This window comes from Mus musculus, chromosome 14, assembly GCF_000001635.26.
Source record: "Mus musculus strain C57BL/6J chromosome 14, GRCm38.p6 C57BL/6J".
Classification (NCBI taxonomy): Eukaryota; Metazoa; Chordata; class Mammalia; order Rodentia; family Muridae; genus Mus; species Mus musculus.
The window spans coordinates 31,019,138-31,038,878 of record NC_000080.6 but is presented as its reverse complement, the minus strand read 5'-3'; the positions used below and the strand labels follow the sequence as shown (position 1 = coordinate 31,038,878).

General features: G+C 39.6%; 1 protein-coding gene across 6 annotated transcripts in view, besides 3 other annotated features; it reads right to left on the bottom strand.

Moving 5' to 3' along the window:
- Pbrm1 (polybromo 1) overlaps positions 1-19,741 on the bottom strand; it is a 102,455-nt gene extending 82,714 nt beyond the window's left edge. For 2 of the 6 annotated variants that reach the window (NM_001359856.1, NM_001359857.1), the window contains exons 1-8: positions 18,945-19,174; positions 16,020-16,159; positions 15,700-15,812; positions 13,229-13,381; positions 11,334-11,431; positions 7,888-8,035; positions 6,327-6,470; positions 2,820-2,936 (exon numbers count right to left, since the gene is read on the bottom strand). In NM_001359856.1, coding sequence (NP_001346785.1) covers positions 2,820-2,936; positions 6,327-6,470; positions 7,888-8,035; positions 11,334-11,431; positions 13,229-13,381; positions 15,700-15,747 — 708 coding nt within the window. In that variant the 5' untranslated portion in view covers positions 15,748-15,812; positions 16,020-16,159; positions 18,945-19,174. Of the gene's footprint in view, positions 1-2,819; positions 2,937-6,326; positions 6,471-7,887; positions 8,036-11,333; positions 11,432-13,228; positions 13,382-15,699; positions 15,813-16,019; positions 16,160-18,944; positions 19,175-19,585 lie in introns of those variants that run through there. The other 4 variants (NM_001359854.1, NM_001359858.1, NM_001359855.1 and 1 more) reach the window with 4 other exon arrangements.
- Positions 18,997-19,052: a conserved region, noted in NCBI's record as "conserved region; motif 1d region conserved between human, mouse, rat and dog". NCBI's record gives the evidence for it as "EXISTENCE:sequence alignment evidence [ECO:0000200][PMID:17784790]".
- Positions 19,010-19,038: an enhancer, noted in NCBI's record as "m1d fragment". NCBI's record gives its function as "moderate activity enhancer in undifferentiated and differentiated mouse ES cells" and the evidence as "EXISTENCE:reporter gene assay evidence [ECO:0000049][PMID:17784790]".
- Positions 19,021-19,027: a nucleotide motif, noted in NCBI's record as "nucleotide motif; motif 1d". NCBI's record gives the evidence for it as "EXISTENCE:sequence alignment evidence [ECO:0000200][PMID:17784790]".

The window sequence follows — 19,741 nt, the reverse complement described above, 5'->3', positions numbered from 1 at the left end:
AGTCTGTTCTTCAACCAGCAAATTGAGAAACTTTATGAAATTCATTGCTAAAGCATATTGCTATATGCAAAGCAAAAAGAATGTGATTTTTCTTTTCCTTTTCAGGGAAGAGACAGGGTCTCAATATGCAATTCAAGCTAGCTTTAAGCTTTTAAAAATATATTTAATATATTCATTTTAAATCCCAACGTCACCACCCCTCACAGCACCCCCTCATGCATAACCTCCCTCAGTTTTCCCCCCCCTTTCGATGAGAAGGGGGAGCTCCTTTTGGGTATCTCCCCCAACTTCTTCACATCAAGTCACTGCAGGATTGAACTTGCAGATGCATCATCTCCCACTGAGGCCAGGCAAGGCAGCAGCAGTTAGGGGAATGGGATCCACAGGCAGACAATGGGTTCAGGACAGGCCGTGCTCCAGTTGTTGGAGGACCTGCATGAAGACCAAGCTGCACATCTGATACGTGTGTGTGTGTGTGTGTGTGTGTGTGTGTGTGTGTGTGTGTGTGTGGACTCAGTTCAGCCTGTGCTTGCTCTTTGGTTAGTGGTTCAGCCTCTGGGAGGATCTGAGAGCATCCAGGTTAGTTGATTTTAGCCTCAAACTGTTAAAATTCTTCTGCATCAGCTTCCCACTTGGCTGGAATTCTAGGAACACACCAACTGACACAGTTCTTTAGGTCAGGGTGAACCCAAGCTTTTCATATTTGCAACACAACACTGGCATCTACAAAACTTGTATTTGACAACTACGAGATTCAAATTTGCAAACACATACACACTCCTCCCTCATAATACTGTAAAGGTATTTAAAATTTGTGTTAGAACACAGGTGGAACACATCTGTGAAATTCTTCTAATCTGAGCTCATCCCAAGAAACAGACACACTGGAAAATGCCCTCACAGTCTTCATGATGCCCCTCACATTCATTTCTCTTAGGCTATCCTACAAATTTTGTCTCTTAACTGACTGAAGTTGACCAAAAATCTAAAGTGGTTTTGTTCACTTTTAAAATTTTTATAACATTTTAAAATTAAAATATTGTTACATCATTTGCCCCCTTCCCTTTCTTCCTTCTAACCATTTCCATGAATCCCCACCCTCCTTTGCTCTCTTAAATTTATGGCCCCTATTTCCAAATTATTACGTGTGTGAGTATGTCAGTGTGTGAGTGTATGTGTGTATTCTTAAATATAGAAATGCAACCTGCTCAGCCCACATGCTATGTGTGCATATGAGGACTTGGTACTGGGTAACCAATTTGGGGTTCTTCCCTGGGAAAGACTATTTCTCCTACTCTCCAAATTTCTCAGTTGCCTTAGTTCTCTGACTATGGTTGAAGACCTATGGGATTTTCCCCTCCACATTAGCATGTTCACTGATGATGTCCTTGCTTCCCTGACATTTCTATAAGACACAATCTCATAGTAAACTTGTGTTCTTCTTGCTCTTACCGTCTTTCCACCATCTCTTCAACTATGATGCCTACGTAATTTTTGTTCTTGTAGACAGAATGAAAATAAAGTTAAGATCTAAATCAACAGTGTCTGAGTTCATGAATTGCCAGAGGTCACCATGAGTTGTCTCCCTCTATCACTTTCATCTCACTTTATGAGACAGGGTCTCACATTAAACCTGAAACTCGCCAATTTGTCTAGACTGGGTAAACAGCAAGCCCTAAAATCCTCTTACCTTTGTTAGCTCAGTGCTGGGATTATAGGAGCACAACCATATACAGTTTTTTTTAAGGGTGCTGAAAGCCTACCTCAGGTCCTCAAATCTGTATGTCAAATACTTTACTGAGTCACCTTCCCAGTACCAAAAGCTGAGGTACACATACAGGCAAAACATGCATACACATACAAAAGCCTTAAACATTTTTAATAGAAGTTATCACTGTGGAGTAAGTGCTGAAATAGAGTTCTTCTTAAAATATACTGTTAAAAAGAACTAAAAGGAGTGTTAGGGTCACAGACATCTTTGCAGTGTAAGAAGCTATAATGAAATCATACTTGTATCCCTATTAATCTTCTCTTATATTTGAAGCCACATGAGGCCCTGATACCTTAAAAGGGTCTCACTTATCCAGCAAATCTCTTCTGTCTTAGGATGGAAAACTCAATTTGTCCTTTTCCATCACCAGGACAAAAGGAAACTAAAAGGAGGAAGAATTTATGTGTCTTCTTCTCACCCTATCTCTTGAACAGAGACATATACAATTAATAATCTTTTTTTAAAAGTCAACCTTTGGGGATTGGGCAGATGGCTCAGCAGTTAAGAGCACCTGAGAAACGAGAATCCAATCTCTAACTTCCTCTCGCACAAGGTACTCATATGGTGTGCATGTATATATATATATATATATATACATGTGTGTGTGTGTGTATGCATATGTATATACATACATACATACACACATACACACACACAGAGGCAAACACTTATACCCATATTTTAAAAAGCCACCTCTAATCAAGTAAAATAACAGACTATGTCCTTTGTGCTTTCTGCTGAGGCCATGAAGAGTATCACTTGGCTACCTCTGACACTGTCCCTTTTTTTTTGTTTGTTTTGGTTTGTTTTGGTTTGGTTTATTTGAGACAGGGTTTCTCTGTGTAGCCCTGGCTGTCCTGGAACTCACTCTGTAGAACAGGCTGGCCTTGAACTCAGAAATCCACCTGCCTCAAGTGCTGGGATTAAAGGCATGCGCCACCACTACCCAGCAACACTGTCCCTTTAATCTTACTTACAACTAATAAATAACTCTTCAAGCATTTAAAATTAAATATTTAATTCGTTTGTCACTGAGCACATCACTTACCACTTTGGAAGGCAGTTTCTGAAAAAGTTCACTGATGAGCCGTCCTGATGGATTTGTGGCTACAACTATGGCTTCAAGAAGCTGCTCCAGGATCTCCTTCAGATAACCTGGAGAAGACTAGACGGCAAAGAGGTGAAGAAAGAAAAGCAAATCCATAAATAAGTGCCAACTATTAAATAGTTTTTAAGATTATAGCGCTAACTCAAAAGAACAACTACTTAGCAGTATTTATCCTAAGTTCAAGTTTCAAGAGCACCTTGATTGTTAACTGAGAACTACATTAATTTAGTGAAGCTCTTGTAGTATTTCTGTAATTAAATCTCTTAGATCAGGTTCTATAATGAATCTTAATTTTGTAATAAATACTATAAAATATCATATATGTAAATGTAGAAATCTATATCCCTTTGGGATCTGAGCAACTGAGCCATATATAAATACTTATGTATGTATATGTGCATGCACACACACACTTCGCTATATCAATTCTTTTTTTTTTTTTTTTTTTTTAGATTTATTTATTGATTATATATAAGTACACTGTAGCTGTCTTCAGACACTCCAGAAGAGGGAGTCAGATCTCGTTAGGGATGGTTGTGAGCCACCATGTGGTTGCTGGGATTTGAACTCTGGACCTTCGGAAGAGCAGTCGGGTGCTCTTACCCACTGAGCCATCTCACCAGCCCATATCAATTCTTCATAGCTCTTCAAATTAAATAAAAACTAAATAGAGATTAAGTACACTCATATACAACATTTCTGTTCTTCAGACCTAGCAACTTGAGTTTAGTCGCACCTAGTTAAGTCACTATTCTGATACACAGAATTATGTGCCCCAAACAGTACTTGATCAAAGAAGCCCCATGTCTGTAGAAATCTCTACACTGAGTAACAAGATTGTCTCAAACTAATATTTATAGTAAATAGTACTTCACTTTCAACTCATACTTCTGTGCAAAAGAAAGTAAGATTAACGGTTACTTAGGACTTGAATTACATATGCCCTGGTATTTCCACATTTATTTAATGACGTCTCAAGCTGTAAAGCCCACGCTTCTTCCCAGCCCAGCCCCAGTGCTGAGAGACATTCACAGGCAACACTGATTAGGATGCACGAACACATTTATTCCAGGAGTTGATAAACTATAAGAAAGTTATTCTTAAGTTTCAAGATTAGACATTTAGCTCAGTTGGTAATGTGTCTGCCTAAATACAAGAAGCCCTAAGTTTGATCCCAAGGACCCCATACACTGTACTTGTAAGATTTAGAGGCAGTGAAGGGGGGCAAGATATGATAATAGGAGGCTGAAGATAATCAAAATATGTTATGTAAATCGATGCTAGTAAGAATGAGAAATATTTTATTTAAACTAGAAGTCAGGCAGTGATGGTCTGTATATGAGTGGCACTATTAGGAGGTGTAGCCTTGTTGGAATAGGTGTGTCATTGTGAGCATGGGCTTTAATACCCTCGCCCTAGCTGCCAGGAAGTCAGTATTCTGCTAGCAGCTTTAAGATAAAGATGTAGAACTCTCAGCTCCTCCTGAACCATGCCTGCCTGGATGCTGCCATTTTCCCACCTTGATGAAAATGGATTGAACCTCTGAACCTATAAGCTAGACCCAATTAAATGTTATCCTTGTAAGAGTTGCCTTAGTCATGGTGTCTGTTCACAGTAGTAAAACCCTAAGACACAGTCTATATAAGACAATTTAAATCATATGATAATATATCCTAGAGGGTTTTAAAAACTATCTTTGAAAAATCATATATACATAGACGTACAATAAAGTAAAATATTCTATATTCTTTTTTTAATTCATTTTTTTAAAATTATTTTTATTTTATGTACATTGATGTTTTCTGCCTTCAAGTATGTCTGTGCGAAGGCTTTAGATCTTGGAGTTACAGTTGTAGCCCACTATGTAGGTGCAGGGAACTGAGTCTGGAAGTAGTCAGTACTCTTAACCTCTTAAGCCATCCCACTAGCTCCTAAATAATCTATATTCTAACTAAGATTTTATAGCAAAGCAAAATAAAATATAAAAATTTTATCTTAAATAAAAACTAGGTGCTTGAAAGTGCCTTCCTCTTTGGAAAAAAAAGGCTTGCAGCTATAAAAGAATCTTAAGAGACATAAATATGAATATGTAAGATGTCTCTATTTTTCATCAATTATGCAAATGAAATAAATGGATAAAGATAGGCAAGCCCTGTGTTGGGAAGAGTTTCAGCAGGAAAGGTTGAGAAATGAGAGAAGGTAATGGGGACAACCTAAAATTCAGTGATTACATGTATCAAAGTATCAGAAATAAAAATGTAAAAGGCCACAGCCTAAATTTTATTTTTTGTCTAAAGCTATTGAAAGACTGGGGAACTCAGCAAGCAACATTCGGCTAGTTATTTCTCCTTTATCTGCCTCCTTGGGTACCAAGAACACACATGACACACACAGAGGTAAAACATCCACACACACTGTTTACATTTATTTCTAGGGGGCTAGAGAGAGGGCTCAGTTAAGAGCATTGGCTGCTTTTCCAGAGGGCCCAGGTTCGATTCTTAGCATCCACATGACAGCTCACAACTGTATGTAGTTTCAGTTTCAGGGGATCTAACATCATCACACAGACAGACAAACACCAATACATAGAAAATTTAAAAAAAAATTTTTTTTTAAATAAATTTGTTTCTAAGCAAAGGTAAGAGCAAATGCAAAATCCCAGAGTTCAGAATCCACCTGGCATGTCCTAGGATCAAGCAGTAGATACCTAGTGCAGTATACTAAAGTATTCCTGACAGCTGCTTACAGAGTTTTTATCCTGGTACCACTATTAAGTCCAACTAACTCCTTTAAAGGTATTGATAAGGCACACACAGAGTATAACAGTTTTTCTCACCTTTACCTTTTCCTCCCCATCCTCTTTCCCAGATGCTGGGCAAAGATAAAGGATGCTCTCCTGGACACTGAGCTGTCTCACTTCCTTTCAAGCCCCTCTCCCCTATGCCATGCAGCTGCCTTTCACCCCACTGCAAAACGAATGCCTTTCTTTCATCTCCACCTCCAAACTCCCAGCACCTGCCAAGACTGTCAGCTTGCCTGCCTTTTTGTTTTTCCTCTCTACTTCTAACTGTTCTCTAGCTTAAAACAACAAAGCATTCCTAACTAAGGTGACTCAAACTGGCTCTCCGAAATTTTAATCTCAACACTGCCTACCTACATTGATAATCTAGCACTATTGGACTGAACTAGCCCTTGGTAATATCATGGTTTTTAAAATTGAACAGAAAATATGCATTAATACAAAAACAACCCATGGAAACACCCACGAGTAGCACTGTCAGGATGTTTAAGATCACATGAAACTGGAGTGTGGCTTACACTCCAAGTTCACTTACACTCTCAAGCACTAACACAATGGCTTCCCACAATAGCCCAGAAGCAGCAACATAGCGCTCCCTCCTCCTCCTCCTTCCCAAGGTCCTCGTGCTGCTGTGTGCTCGAACTTACGCCGTCAGCCAGTGTGCCTTGATTGTCTTGCCCATCTTCGTCATCATCTTCATCGTCTGCTTCTCCTTTCTGAACAAACTCATTTCTTGTTCGAAGGTACAAATCCCAGAGTTTACAAGCAGCTTTATACTCAGGGGAATCTGGCTATACATTAGCAAAGAGAAAGAAAGGAACATTTACTTTTATTGACGACTCAATCCCTAGTTTTAAATCATACTGTTTAACAAAGAACTGCTATTTTTTTTTTTTTTCAGAAAACCTTCTCTTTTTTTTGTTTTTGCTTTTGTTTTCAAGACAGGGTTTCTCTGTGTAGCCCTGGCTGTCCTGGAACTCACTTTGTAGACCAGGCTGCTCTCAAACTCAGAAATCTGCCTGCCTCTGCCTCCCAAGTGCTGGGATTAAAGGCGTGCGCCACCACTGCCTGGCCCAAGAACTGCTAATTTAAGAGACAAATCTGAAAATACAATTATTATAATTACTTCAAAAAAATTTTTTTTCTTCAGAGATTTATTTATGATTATACATAAGTACACTGTAGCTGACTTCAGACGCACCAGAAGAGGGTGTCAGATCTCATTATAGGTGGTTGTGAGCCACCATGTGGTTGCTGGGATTTGAACTCAGGACCTTTGGAATTGTAGTAGGTGCTCTTCATCACTGAGCCACCTCGCCAGCCCTACTTCAAAATTCTCATGATTAGAAGATATGCACAACTTAGTCCATCTTCTAAAACAAAAAAGAAAAAATGGCTATTCATTTTAAAGACATTTCTGAAGTAAATTTACAGAAGCACTTGAGGCAGAAGACAAATTATTTGCTAACTTAAAATTAATTATAAAAATTCCAATGTAAAGACCTATTATAAAAGATAGAAATAACTAGTGAAATTATTTCTACTTTGCATTAGACTAACAGCAAACTTCAAAAAACAGAAAGAATTAAGCTACCTAAAAAACAATACCTAAATACACAAAAGCAGACGAAGTTTTCAAAGACACAAGACGTGAGGAAAGTCTTTGTGGTGTGAATGAAAATGGCCCCACAGGCTCATAGGGAGTGAAACTATTGGACTGCTCTTCCAGAGGTCCTGAGTTCAATTTCCAGCAACCACATGGTAGCTCACCACCATCTGTAATGGTCTGATGCACTCTTCTAGTGTGTGTCTGAAGATAGCTGCAGTGTACTCATATAAATAAAAAATAAATAAGTCTTTAAAAAAAAAGCACTAGGATTTTTTTGGCTTTGAGGACTCACACAACAGCTCACAACCATCTATAACTTGTTTTAGAGAATGGACCATCTCTTCTGGCCTCTATGGGCACTGCATATACATAATGTACTTATATGCATATGGGCAAAAGACACTCACACAAACACACATCTTTTTAAGTTACTAGGTGTGATACATGCACCTATAATCCTAGTATTTTGAAGATAGAGGAAAGAGGATCAGAAGCTCAAGTATATAGTATTCCCAAATTAAATAAAGACATAAAATATAAATGATTTTTTTTAAAAAATTTATAAAATTAGATACATTCCAAAACTGACGCTTTCTTACCTTATAGTAGGCCTTTGCATTGTTAAAAAGCAGCTGGAAGTCAGCAGTCAGTAGATTAACATCATCATACTCTTCCATTTTAAGTTTCTGTTGGATTTTCATCAAGTCAATGGGCTGAGAAACCACTTCATAATAGTCTGGTTGATTTCTGTTATAATTTAAGTATGTTTAAATAACACGAATTCAAAGCATATAAAAAGTTTTATTTCAAATCTATCTGTATAATATCCAACACATGAAATAACAAATCTAATTACAAATTCCCCAAGAGACTCTCCCTCATTACTAGAAAAGGAAATACCAAAAGCAAGATGCAGGTGTGCTCTCTTTTCAAAATACATACTTCATACAAAAAAAAAAAAAAAAAAAAAAAAAAAACCTAAGTTAACATTGATGATCAGGTTTATATGCCAAATATCTAAGGTTAAATATAAATATAATTATCTAAGGACTAAACCGATGTGAATAGTATCGTCTATAAACTTCCTCATTCCAAAATGGCTTACAACAAAATTCAAAGTTACACAATGAGTCAAGCATAGTGGCACACCTTTAATCCCAGCATTAAAGAGACAGAGGTGGGCAGATCACATAATCTGAGGTAAGCCTGGTCTACACAGTGAGTTCTAAGACAACTGGAGCTACATAATGAGACCCTGTCTTGAAAAAAAATATATAAAATAGGTTATTGTTTTCTCACTTAGTAATCACAAGGCCTTTTCTGGCCATGTACTATTACTTCTATGAAGTATAATCAACTAATAAACTTAGAAAGGAGACAGATGCTTACCAAATGTAAAAGATCTAAAACTGTATCTAAATACAATGGTCTAAGAATAATAAACAAAAAATTCTGATAGTGGGAATAGTGAAGTAACTCTGTGGCAGGGTCCTTGCCTAGAATGAGCAAGGCAGGGCTGGTGAGATGGCACAGTGGTTAAGAGCATCGACTGCTCTTCCAAAGGTCCTGAGTTCAAATCCGAGCAACCACATGGTGGCTCACAATCATCTGTAACGAAATCTGATGCTCTCTTCTGGAGTGTCTGAAGACAGCTACGGTGTACTTACATATAATAAATAAATAAACAATATTTAAAAAAAAAAGAAAAAGAAAAAGAATGAGCAAGGCCCTGGTTCAACCCTCAACACCACCAATGGGGAAAGAGATGGAAACCCAGGATAGTGACAAGAGATACACCCTGGAAAGGAGAGACACAGAGGGACACAAAGGAATTTCAGAGACAATTATGAGAATTAAGTTCCTAAGATAATTTCTTAGGGCTCATGACATTTATTATTTTCTGTTTTTTTTCTAAAGGAGTTCCACAAAACAAGCAAACCTAAAAAATAATCTAAGTGATTACTTTCTCAGTTTCCCAACAGGGTTACTTTGCTCCCTTTTAGATGTGTAACAGAAAAGTGAATACAGTCAAAGACTGCCCTGGTCACTGACGGTTCAATGCCTTTGGAGAGTCTATAGTCATTTTCCATTATGTACATCTGCTTTTAAGTCTGTCATAAAAGTTCTAAGAACGTGATCAGCAAATCAGCAAAATACTAAACAGAGAAGGAAGTGCTCCCGAGCCTGATAACCTGAGTCCAATCTCCAGAACCGAAACAACTCCTCCAAGTTGTTCTCTGACCTCCAGACATGTACACTTGAATGAACGTGTGCACAAAATTTAGTAAATGTTAAAAAGTGTACTTTTAATGTTAAGAACATCCTAAAAAACTTATTTTCCAAAACAACTGAGTTAAGCGCTGACATATGTTTGAGTACTTGTTTTTCTTTTTTTTCCTTTTTTGAGACAGGGTTTCTCTGTGCTGTCCTGGAACTCACTCTGTAGACCAGCCTGGCCTCGAACTCAGAAATCTGCCTGCCTCTGCCTCCCAAGTGCTGGGACTAAAGGGGTGCGCCACCACGCCCGGATGAGTACTGATTTCATACAATCAAGGGACCACTATTCAAAACCAGGAGACAAACTTGGCTATGGTACCATCTTATCTGTTTATTCTATTTATATTCTGCCAGCTATTCCAATCTTGTCCTTCACAGTGAAAAAAATTGAGTACAGAAATCCTGCTTTCATTGTATTTTCTTAGTTTCTTTCATTCTAAATAACTACTCAGCTTTCCTTGATTTTCATATATTTTTGAAGATTACAGGCTAGTTATTTTGTAAAGCATTACTCAACTGGAATGCTTCTTCTGGCTTCCTTTGAAAATAAAGCCCTGTTCTTTACAGAACAGAGTGTAGTAGAGATGATGTGGCAATACTCACAATTTTACCAGCTTACACATGGTTCTGTCTTATTTTATTAATCTGATAAGGTTACCTCTGATCATTTGATCATGGCAGTGTTTGCTAGGTTTCTCTACTGTTTCATTTAAACAGGGAAATACAGTCAGAAAGCCCATTCTTGCCATACTTTCAATTTATTCATTTTTTATTTTCATATGGGTTCCTGAGTTACTACTTTACCAAATGGGTTAAAGGTTATAATGATAGCAATGATTATTATTTTTGAGACAGGGTCGCAACTAGGTAATCCTGGCTGTTCTGAATCTCACTATGTAGGCCAGGCTGGTCTTGAATTCACACATATCTACCCACCTCTCAATGCCATCACATACAGCCTATGTTATTACCAAACTGCTTCAATGTCTAGCGAGTGGGTGTTCTGTTAGTGTACTTCTATATTTTGTTTTAATTTTTCATGTTTTGAGACAGGGCTTCACTATATAATCCAAGCTGACCTAGAATCTACTATGTAGCTCAGGTAGGCCTCCCAATCATGATCCACCTGCCCCAGTCTCAGCTGACAGTATCTATTTTCTATGTTGTTCTAACATGTTCCCATCACTTTCCATGTACTTGATTATTTCCTGACACCAAAGAGTTCTCCAGGATCATCCCAGTCTCTGCTGAGTGCTGTATATGCTCATTTCATGCTGTGTCAGTGGAAAGAGCTAGGGAATACAGATATGCTTATAAATAAATACATTTGCAAAGATCTCTGAATCTACATACATTAAAAACCATGAAAATCAACTCCTGCAACAACTCCATATACGCAATGTAGCATACACACACACACACGCAAATAAGTATCTTGATGAATAAAACTGAAATTAAGATTAAAAATAAAAAAAAAGACTAAAATTGAACCCCAGACTTAACCCACTCCTTATGAAAAAATAATTACCAAACACCCTAACTTTAGACCCCGTGTCAAATCTTCCCAATTGCCAGGCAGTGGTGGCGCACGCCTTTGATTCCAGCGCTTGAGAGGCAGAGGCAGGCGGATTTCTGAGTTCGAGGCCAGGCTGGTCTACAAAGTGAATTCCAGGACAGCCAGGGCTACACAGAGAAACCCTGTCTCAAAAAACAAAACAAAACAAAACAAACAAAAATTCTTCCCACTTATCTAAGTTTCCCACCTCACCTCCGCTTTGGAGCCCTAATGAACAGCTCACAGAGGAGTCTGCCCTGTTCATCCTTATAGTCTCGGATGGTGTTATAGAGTTCATGGCACACAGCAATCTACACAAAGGAAGAAAAGAAAAAGAATCACCAAACAACATCCAATGAAGGCCTATCAACAATTCTTTATTAAAAACATCTCCAGAAAAGGAAAATAGAGAAGAAAAGGAAAACCTCCAAAGTACCCAATGGGGTCCCCAGTCTGCTACATGCTGAGAGGACATAGTTTTTAAATAATGTATGGGAGGCAGAAGTAGGAGGTAGCTCCAATTTAAGGCCAACCTGGTCTACAGAGTGAGTTGTAGGCCAGCGAGGGCTATCTATATAGTAAGACCCTGCCTCAAAACACCAAAATAATTATATAAATAAACTAACAGAAAATACTCTCAAGTTTTTGTAACTTTTATTAGATCTGTGTCCCCCACCTTCATTTCCTGGTACTAAGATCACAGATCATTACCATGTCTGATTCTGACTTTCTTTTAAACTAAATCAGCTTATTGGCTTATATAACTCTCCTGCTTAAAAATAATCTAACTTAAAAAAATAAAAGTTTGGGGGTCTGGAGAGATGGCTCAGCAGTTAAGAGTGCTGACTGCTCTTCCAGAGGTCCTGAGTTCAATTCTCAGCAACCACCTGGTGGCTTGCAACCATTTGTAATGGGATCCTATGCCCTCTTCTGGTGTGTCATGTATTCACATACATAAAGTAAGTAAATCTACAAAAAATAAAAAAGGAAAGCTGGAGCTAGAGAGATATCTCCCTGGTTAAGAATTCTAGCCACTCTTTCAAAGGACCTGAGTTTGACTTCCAGGACCTACATGGCAGCTCATAACTGCCTACAGCTTGAGGTCTAGGGTGTCTGACACCCTCTTTTGGTCTCCAAGAACACAATGCCTTTACATACAGGCAAAAAATTCATACTCATAAAAAAATTTAAAAAATAATTTTTAAAAAGCCACCTAAGGGGGAGGGGTATGGGATAGGGGGCTTGTAGAGGGGAAACCGGGAAAGGGGTAACATTTGAAACGTAAATAAAAATAAAGCCACCTAAGCTGGGCATTAGGGAAACACAACTTTAATTCTAGTACTGAGAGTCTAAGACAAGAGGACTATGCACTCAAGCACGCACATTAACCTACTAAGCTAACTCACTAATTCCTCTTTTCCCACGTGACATACTCTTCTTCTTAGAACTTCCTACTAGGTGCCAGTACTTTATTGGAATCTATGCTTCATGTGAAAATGGAGATAGCCTCAAATATAGTCATATCTCAATAACTTGAACAGTGCTCACAACTTGCTGCCAACCCTTACCTGAGCTGGTTGCTAGAACCCACATGGCAAAAGATGACGACTTGACTCCCTCAAGTTGCCCACTCCCCTCTATACTGGCCACAGCATATATATTCAGTGCTCACCATATACCCACCCACTCCTCCTTTTTTTAACATTTATTTATTTAATGTAGGAGTGTTCTATCTGCATGTACACCTGCATGCCAGAAGAGGGCACCAGATCCCATCACAGATGGTTGTGAGTCATCACGTGGTTGCTGGGAATTGAACTCAGAATTTCTGGAAGAGTAGCCAAAGCTCTTAACTGATGAGCCATCTCTCTAGCCCCTAACCACATATTTTTTTGTTGAACAAATATATAACACAACGCACTAATATTTTAACTTCAAAATATTAAATGATACCATTACTGTTAAGACTTGAGGCTATAAATATACTTCTATATACCTATCAAACCAGTTGGGGGGGGGGGAGGCCATGTAGATGTTCAACTGCTTCAAAGAAGGAAGAGTAGGATTACCATGGGAAATTGGGCAGAAGCCATGACTTAGATACTTACAGGATCTACAGTTGGAAGATTGGACAGTCTTCTCCTTTTCCTGCTTGGGCCTGGTGTAGGCACAGAATGGTGCCCGTCATCAAAGTCTCCACTGACACTGCTGGAAGGAGAGGTGGCTCTTCTTCTCTTGGAACCCATGGAATCCAACTTCTTCTGTAAGAAATAATTAGCCAAGTTCTTATATTTAATCTTTAACAATGTCAACAAACTCTTAGCAGGGCACATATCACCAAACTTCTCATTCATTTAAGATAGCTGATAGAGTTTTTTTTTTTTCCCCCCAGAGGAATTGAACTAGCTTTAAGTTCTTTTGTTAATTTAAGTGCTAGACCTCAATGATTTTTTAGCCTTTTACTTATCAGAATGCTGTACCATCAAACTCTGATAGGATAAATTTGGCAGAAGTATACACATTTGTATGTCAATAATTCTAAATTAGCCATTTCTTGCTCCAGATTTATCTTGGAATGTGGCTTCCTAATTCATGTATAGTCATTTTTTAAAAAAAGTATTATTTTTTATGTGTACAGGTGTTTTGCCTGTGTAAGTATCTGTGCACCACATGTGTGCCTGATGCTAGAGAAGATCAGAAGAATGTATCAGATCTCCTGCAACTGGAGATACAAATGGTTGTAGGCTGCCAAGTAGGTGCTGGGCAATAGCCCCAGGTTCTCTGGAAGAGCAGCCAGCACTTAAACACTGAGCCATCCTTCTAGTCCTCTAGTCTTCAATAGTGCACTGGAAGCACTGGTCCCTAAGACCCTGAGGCCCAGGTACACATGGGGACTCTAAGGTCATTACCAAGGGTTAGTAACTTCAGCTGCTTTCCTGAATGTAACTAATACCTCAGTGGGCCACAGTGTAGAAAATGAAACTAAGAAGCAGTATCTGAAGCAAAGGGGATGGAGCAGTAAACTTCTTAGCACTGGAGAAGTACCCTAAAATTAACACCTTGAAAATGAATTATCCTCTTAAAGCAGAATTCATAAAAATACCTCTGTGAAACAATGTAAGTTTTGTTTTATCTGGGAAGAAATAGCAACTTGTACACTGAACTCTTCTATTAAGTCTTTCCTTTCAGTAAGAGATGTCCACTATACTCACAGATTTTGGAAAATAGCTTTAAGTCTTATTAGAATTAGACGATCTGGAAGAACATGCTATACACATGGGTTCTTGGGTAACGAATGTGTAGACATTTAGAAACACAAACACTTGTTGTTAGCTTGACTGATATTTTTGTTTGTCTGCTGACTTCAGCATTTTTATTGTTATTTGCAGTACTAGGGGCTGAATGTAGTACCTTTCACATGATAGGAAAGTGCTCCAACACTGAGCCCTATCATTAATACAAAAGGAACTCTGTGTGTGTGCCTGTCTGTCGCTGTGTGTGCAGGACATAAGTTGATGTTGGATGTCTCCATTTAGCACTTTCCCCTAACCCTGGAGAATATCTAGTCAGTCAGTGCCTGAGACCTACTTATCTGTTCCTCCAGTGAGGGGCTACAGACCCTACCACCCACACATGGCTTTTATGTGGGTGCTGGGGATCCAAAGTCAGAGCCTCATTTTTGCACAAGAACTTTAACCACTGAGATACCTTCCTAATCCTATAAGACACTATTCTTTGATAGGTGCAGTGGTGCAAGCCTTTAACCCCAGCACTTGACAAGAAAGGCAGAGGCAGGGGGAATCTCTGTGTGCTCAAGGCCAGAATGGTGTACATACTGACATCTAGGTCAGCCAGGGCTACATACTACCTCAAATAAAAAAATAAAAATAAACTACTTTTTAACTTTACAATATACGCATTTGGCTATAAGAAATGCAACCACAGAAATAAATTACTACAGTTAAAGGGTATAAACCCAAGGAAGTCCTACAATGCTTATATAGTTTAACAGTAGTATCAAATAGTGCATTGTAATTTCAAAGGACTTTCCTAAAGCTAAAAGTAACAATAGACTTTATTAGTTTCACTAAATAAACAACAGTAGACCAGTGGCTGCCAGTATTACAGAGAGAAAACTGGGGATCTCCAGGAAATAGAAAGCAAGAACAAAACAAACAAACAAAAAAATCCGTTGAGCAACTAAGAAACAAGAGGAGTCTTCTGTCTCTTGCTTTGAACTATAAAGTCCACACACTGTTTAAAACAGAACCCACAGTGATCATGTTCCTTCCTCTAGGCTTTGGTTTATTACCAAGTATATTAGTTTGAAATTGACTAAAAGTGGTTAACAGCTTCTAAAACCTTAAGTCAAGAACACTTAGGTACTGTTGTTGTTATAAAAGACTGCTAACTGGCCACAATGCCACAATTTAATGAAGTTAAGGACTAATCCTTGGAAACACTCTGATAAACACAGGAGGGACTCAGATGGGAAGAAATACTATAAAATTCAGAATGCTGAAGGGAAAAGGTAAAGAACGACAGAAACAGGAAAGGGTGAAGATGATCAGTAATTTACCAGCTTTACCAGAGCACAACCAGCGCCTCGAAAAGCCAATCTCCTCATTATGTCTGCAGGCCAACTGAAGCCCGTGAGAGAAGGGAGGGCTTATTCAGTTAGTCTATTCAGAACTGAAAGAGAAGAACAAGGCAGAGAAAGGGGAAATAGGGGGATAAATGAGTTACAAACAGACAGAAAACATACATTCAAATAGAATTGCTAAAGTGAGAGATACAGGCACATCAGTCAGCTCTCAGGTGCACCTGACATTTCTTTCCTTTAACAACCCAATGCTTCCACATGCTTAGAAATGTCTCACTGAGTTCACCTTTACTCACATGAAATGACTGTCAACTCCAGGAATGAAGCATGCCTGCCCAAGTGCCCCCTAGTCAATAAGAGCAGAGTTCAATCACAGAGCTGGAATGGAGAGTGCACACATGTGGGAGGCTCACATGTGACACCAAGTGTTGGCAAGCTGGAACAAACCAAGAACGGCTCATGAGAGCAAACTCTACAAAATTCTTCCTCCCCTCCACCCAAGCATCAGAGAAAAACATTTCTTTCCAAAAGCTCTATCTGCACTGGAAAGACACAGCATTTAAGTTTTAACAGGGCTTTAAAAAGTCTTCAATTATCTTGGCAATTCAAAATAACTGCTTTTTATAACGCACTGGAAAACAAATGACAAAAAAATGTAAATTATTAGTTTTGAATATATTGTAATTTTAGATGACACAACAACCCAGACCCCTTAATCTTTAATACACTTTCAAAAGATAAAAGATACAAGAGAGGGATTTTAAAAAATATTTTCTTATCCGAAGTATATACCTTTTAACTTGTAATGTGAAATAATCGATCCACACTTAGGAGTCAGACCTTCCACTCTAGTTATCTGTATGATGCTAGCCAAACTACAACTCAGATCAGTTTCTTTATCTTCAAATGCAAACAAGGGCTAGCAATAGCTAAGTTGGAAGAGTGGTTGCCTAGCAGATTGGAAGGCCCCAGGTTCAATCCCAGCACCACGTGGAACTGGGCATGGTGGTACACACATGGAATACTACCATTAAGAAAGTGGAAACAGGCCGAGCGTGGTGTACATGCCTTTAATCCCAGCACTTGGGAGGCAGAAAAACAAAATTTTGCATAATTTAAAAACAGTCTCTAAGTACTACTTCATTATTTCTTTATCCATAAGCAGAAAACAAATGATTCTGGGGTTTAATTTCAGATGTTAGGATGGCCTTATTTACAGTAAAAAATGCAAGTGTCTGACAATGAATCTGGATACTCCCAGTGCACAATAAATACTTCAGAAGTCTGGGAAGAGGAAAATCAAAGTACTTGCCATGCAAGCATGAGGGCCTGAGTTCAGATCCCCAGGACCCACAACAAAAGCTAGGCACAACTGTGTGGCCCTCTGACCCCATCACTGAAGGTACAGAGGAGGTGTAAAGACATTAAGATCACTGGGGTTTGCTGGCGATCAGCCTAGTCAAACCCCAGCAAACTCCAGGTATATAATGAGAGAATTTGTCTTCAAAAATAAGGTAGCCCTGGAGAGATGGCTCAGAGGTCAAGAGCACTGGCTACTCTTCTATAGGGCTTGAATTAGATTTCTAGCACCCACATGGCAGCCATAACCATCTGTAACTCCAGTTCCAGGGGACCCTCTTCTGATTTCTTGAGGCACAGCCATACATGGAGACAAAACATCCACACACATAAGATAAAAATGAATAGATCTTAATATAAATTAAAAAAAAACAAACAATAGAAAAACAATGCCATGGATCTCTAGCCTCTACAGACACAGGCATACATATACCAAGTAAGTCTTTTAAAGAGTACTTAAGAATATGGAACTGTGGGGGCTGGAGAGATGGCTCAGCAGTTAAGAGCACTAACTGCTCTTCCAGAGGTCCTGAGTTCAATTTCCAGCAACCACATGGTGGCTCACAACCATCTGTAATGGGAACTGATGCCCTCTTCTGGTGTGTCTGAAGACAGCTATGGTATACTCATATACATAAAATAAATATTAAAAAAAAAATATGGAACTGTGTAAGTACCTAGTATAGCCAAATACCTGACAACATACTTTTAGTATTCTGTGTTTTTTAGTAATATTCAGCATTGTAACAAATACTTAAAACAAAAATTGTGGTAATAAGTAGGCAATTACCATCCTACTTCTCACAGGAAAACCACCTTCACCACTGCCACTCAGAGCCTTTAATATTTACCTACTCCTTATGTTATCTTTTGTTGTTGTTGTTTTCTCTCCTTTTCTTTTTGCAACAGGGTCTCATCCATACCATATTAGTCTTGAACTCAGGGCTTGAATTTCTGAGCCTCCTGCCTCCACATGCTAAATGCTGGGATAGCATGTACCACCATGTCCAGTTTATGTAGTATACGGACCTGAACCCAGTGCTTCACAAATATACCAGATTCTCTACCAACTCAACTACAGTTCAACCCAACTATCTTTCCCATAAATGGAGTGATATAAAAATGAAGAGGTAACCAAGTCAGCACTCTCTTTCATGATGTCTGATGTCTTCCTAACAGTCTACTAGACGGGTCTATAGCATGGGGATTTGGGGAATGCACTAGTACTTGAGCTACGTTTCACACTCTAAGGTGCATCTGCACATACAGGTGTTACTGTTTTAATCCCAAACATGTCTTCAGCAGTTACTATCCTCACTTCCCCCACCCTCCAGCAGTGGCACACGCCTGTAAACCCAGCATTCAGGAGACTGAGGCGGGTGATCCAGAAGTCTGAGGTAAATCTAGCAGCAAAGTAAGGCCACTTCAAAGATAAACGAGGATACTTTCCAATCTTTCATTTTGGATCTTAAAAACTACTAAAGCAAAAGCTATGTTCCTCAACATCTGGAATCCAATATGCTTCTGAATTACTTTGGGGGGAAAAGCCTACTACCAAATGGGTTAAGAAAGAAACGTATAACCACTTTTTTGTTTTAATGGCAGGTCTCACTATGTAACCCAAGTACACTGGAACTTGCGATACTCCCAACTCAAGAGCTAGAACAGGTGTTTTCTACTGTGCCTGGCTCCTACAGTAAGTTTTGAAAAGTTTGGATTAAGATAGCATATTCCACCATACGCTTCTATAGTTAGTCCTCGAATTCCTACATCCGGTCTATTGTGTATTTGTCATTTGTTTTCCAGGAATTTTATATTTTTGTCCCCCCTTTGATATCAAATTTTCTTAAAATAAGACTCACTTCTTCAGAAAACAAAATTTTGAAACGGAAAATACTTTTAAAACCAGAAAATACAGTTTACAAAAACTCAACTCGTCGTGACGGTACAAATGAGAAGCTTAAGTACCTAGCCTGTAAATAAGTAAGTCTCTCTGACAAAAACAAAAAAATATTCCGTTTGGGCGATCATTGGGAAAGAAAAAAACAAAAACAAAAACTCAATAGGGAGTTTTTTGCCGAACGCACAAGAAACCAAAAAAAAAAAAAAAAAAAAAAAAAAAAAAAAAAAAAAAAAGAGGCCTTGAGAGGCGGAGGAAAAGAAGAGTTCGCCCGACCTGTCACTGGTTCTGGGGCTAAAGGAAACGTTGACAGCTTTGAAGGCGGCCCGCGACGGGCGGGAAAGAGCAGCGAAGGGAGTTTCCGGGCCCTGCTCTGCCTTTGTCCCGGCGGCAGGTGCGGCCGGGCTGCTGGGCCCTGTCCCGAGGCCCCGCCGCCGTGCCGTGCCGCGCCCCGCCCCGCGCCCTGCCCGACCAGCGCGTCCGCACCACGGGGCGGGGCCTCCGCCGCGACTCCCGCCCGCCCGCCCGCCCGCCCGGGCCGACACAAAGGCCCGGCAGCCGGCCGAGGAGGGGCGGCCCCGCCCGCCCCGGGCCCGGCCTTACCCCGCCGCTCCGCCGCCTGCAGCCCCGGCTGCGGTCCCCGACCGCCGAGCCCCGCCCCGTGGCCGCCACGGCTGCTAGCGCTCCTCTGGCCGCGGCCGTCTCTCCGGCACCCGCCGCCCTCACCGCCCTCACCCCTCCCAGTGCTGCCGTAAATCC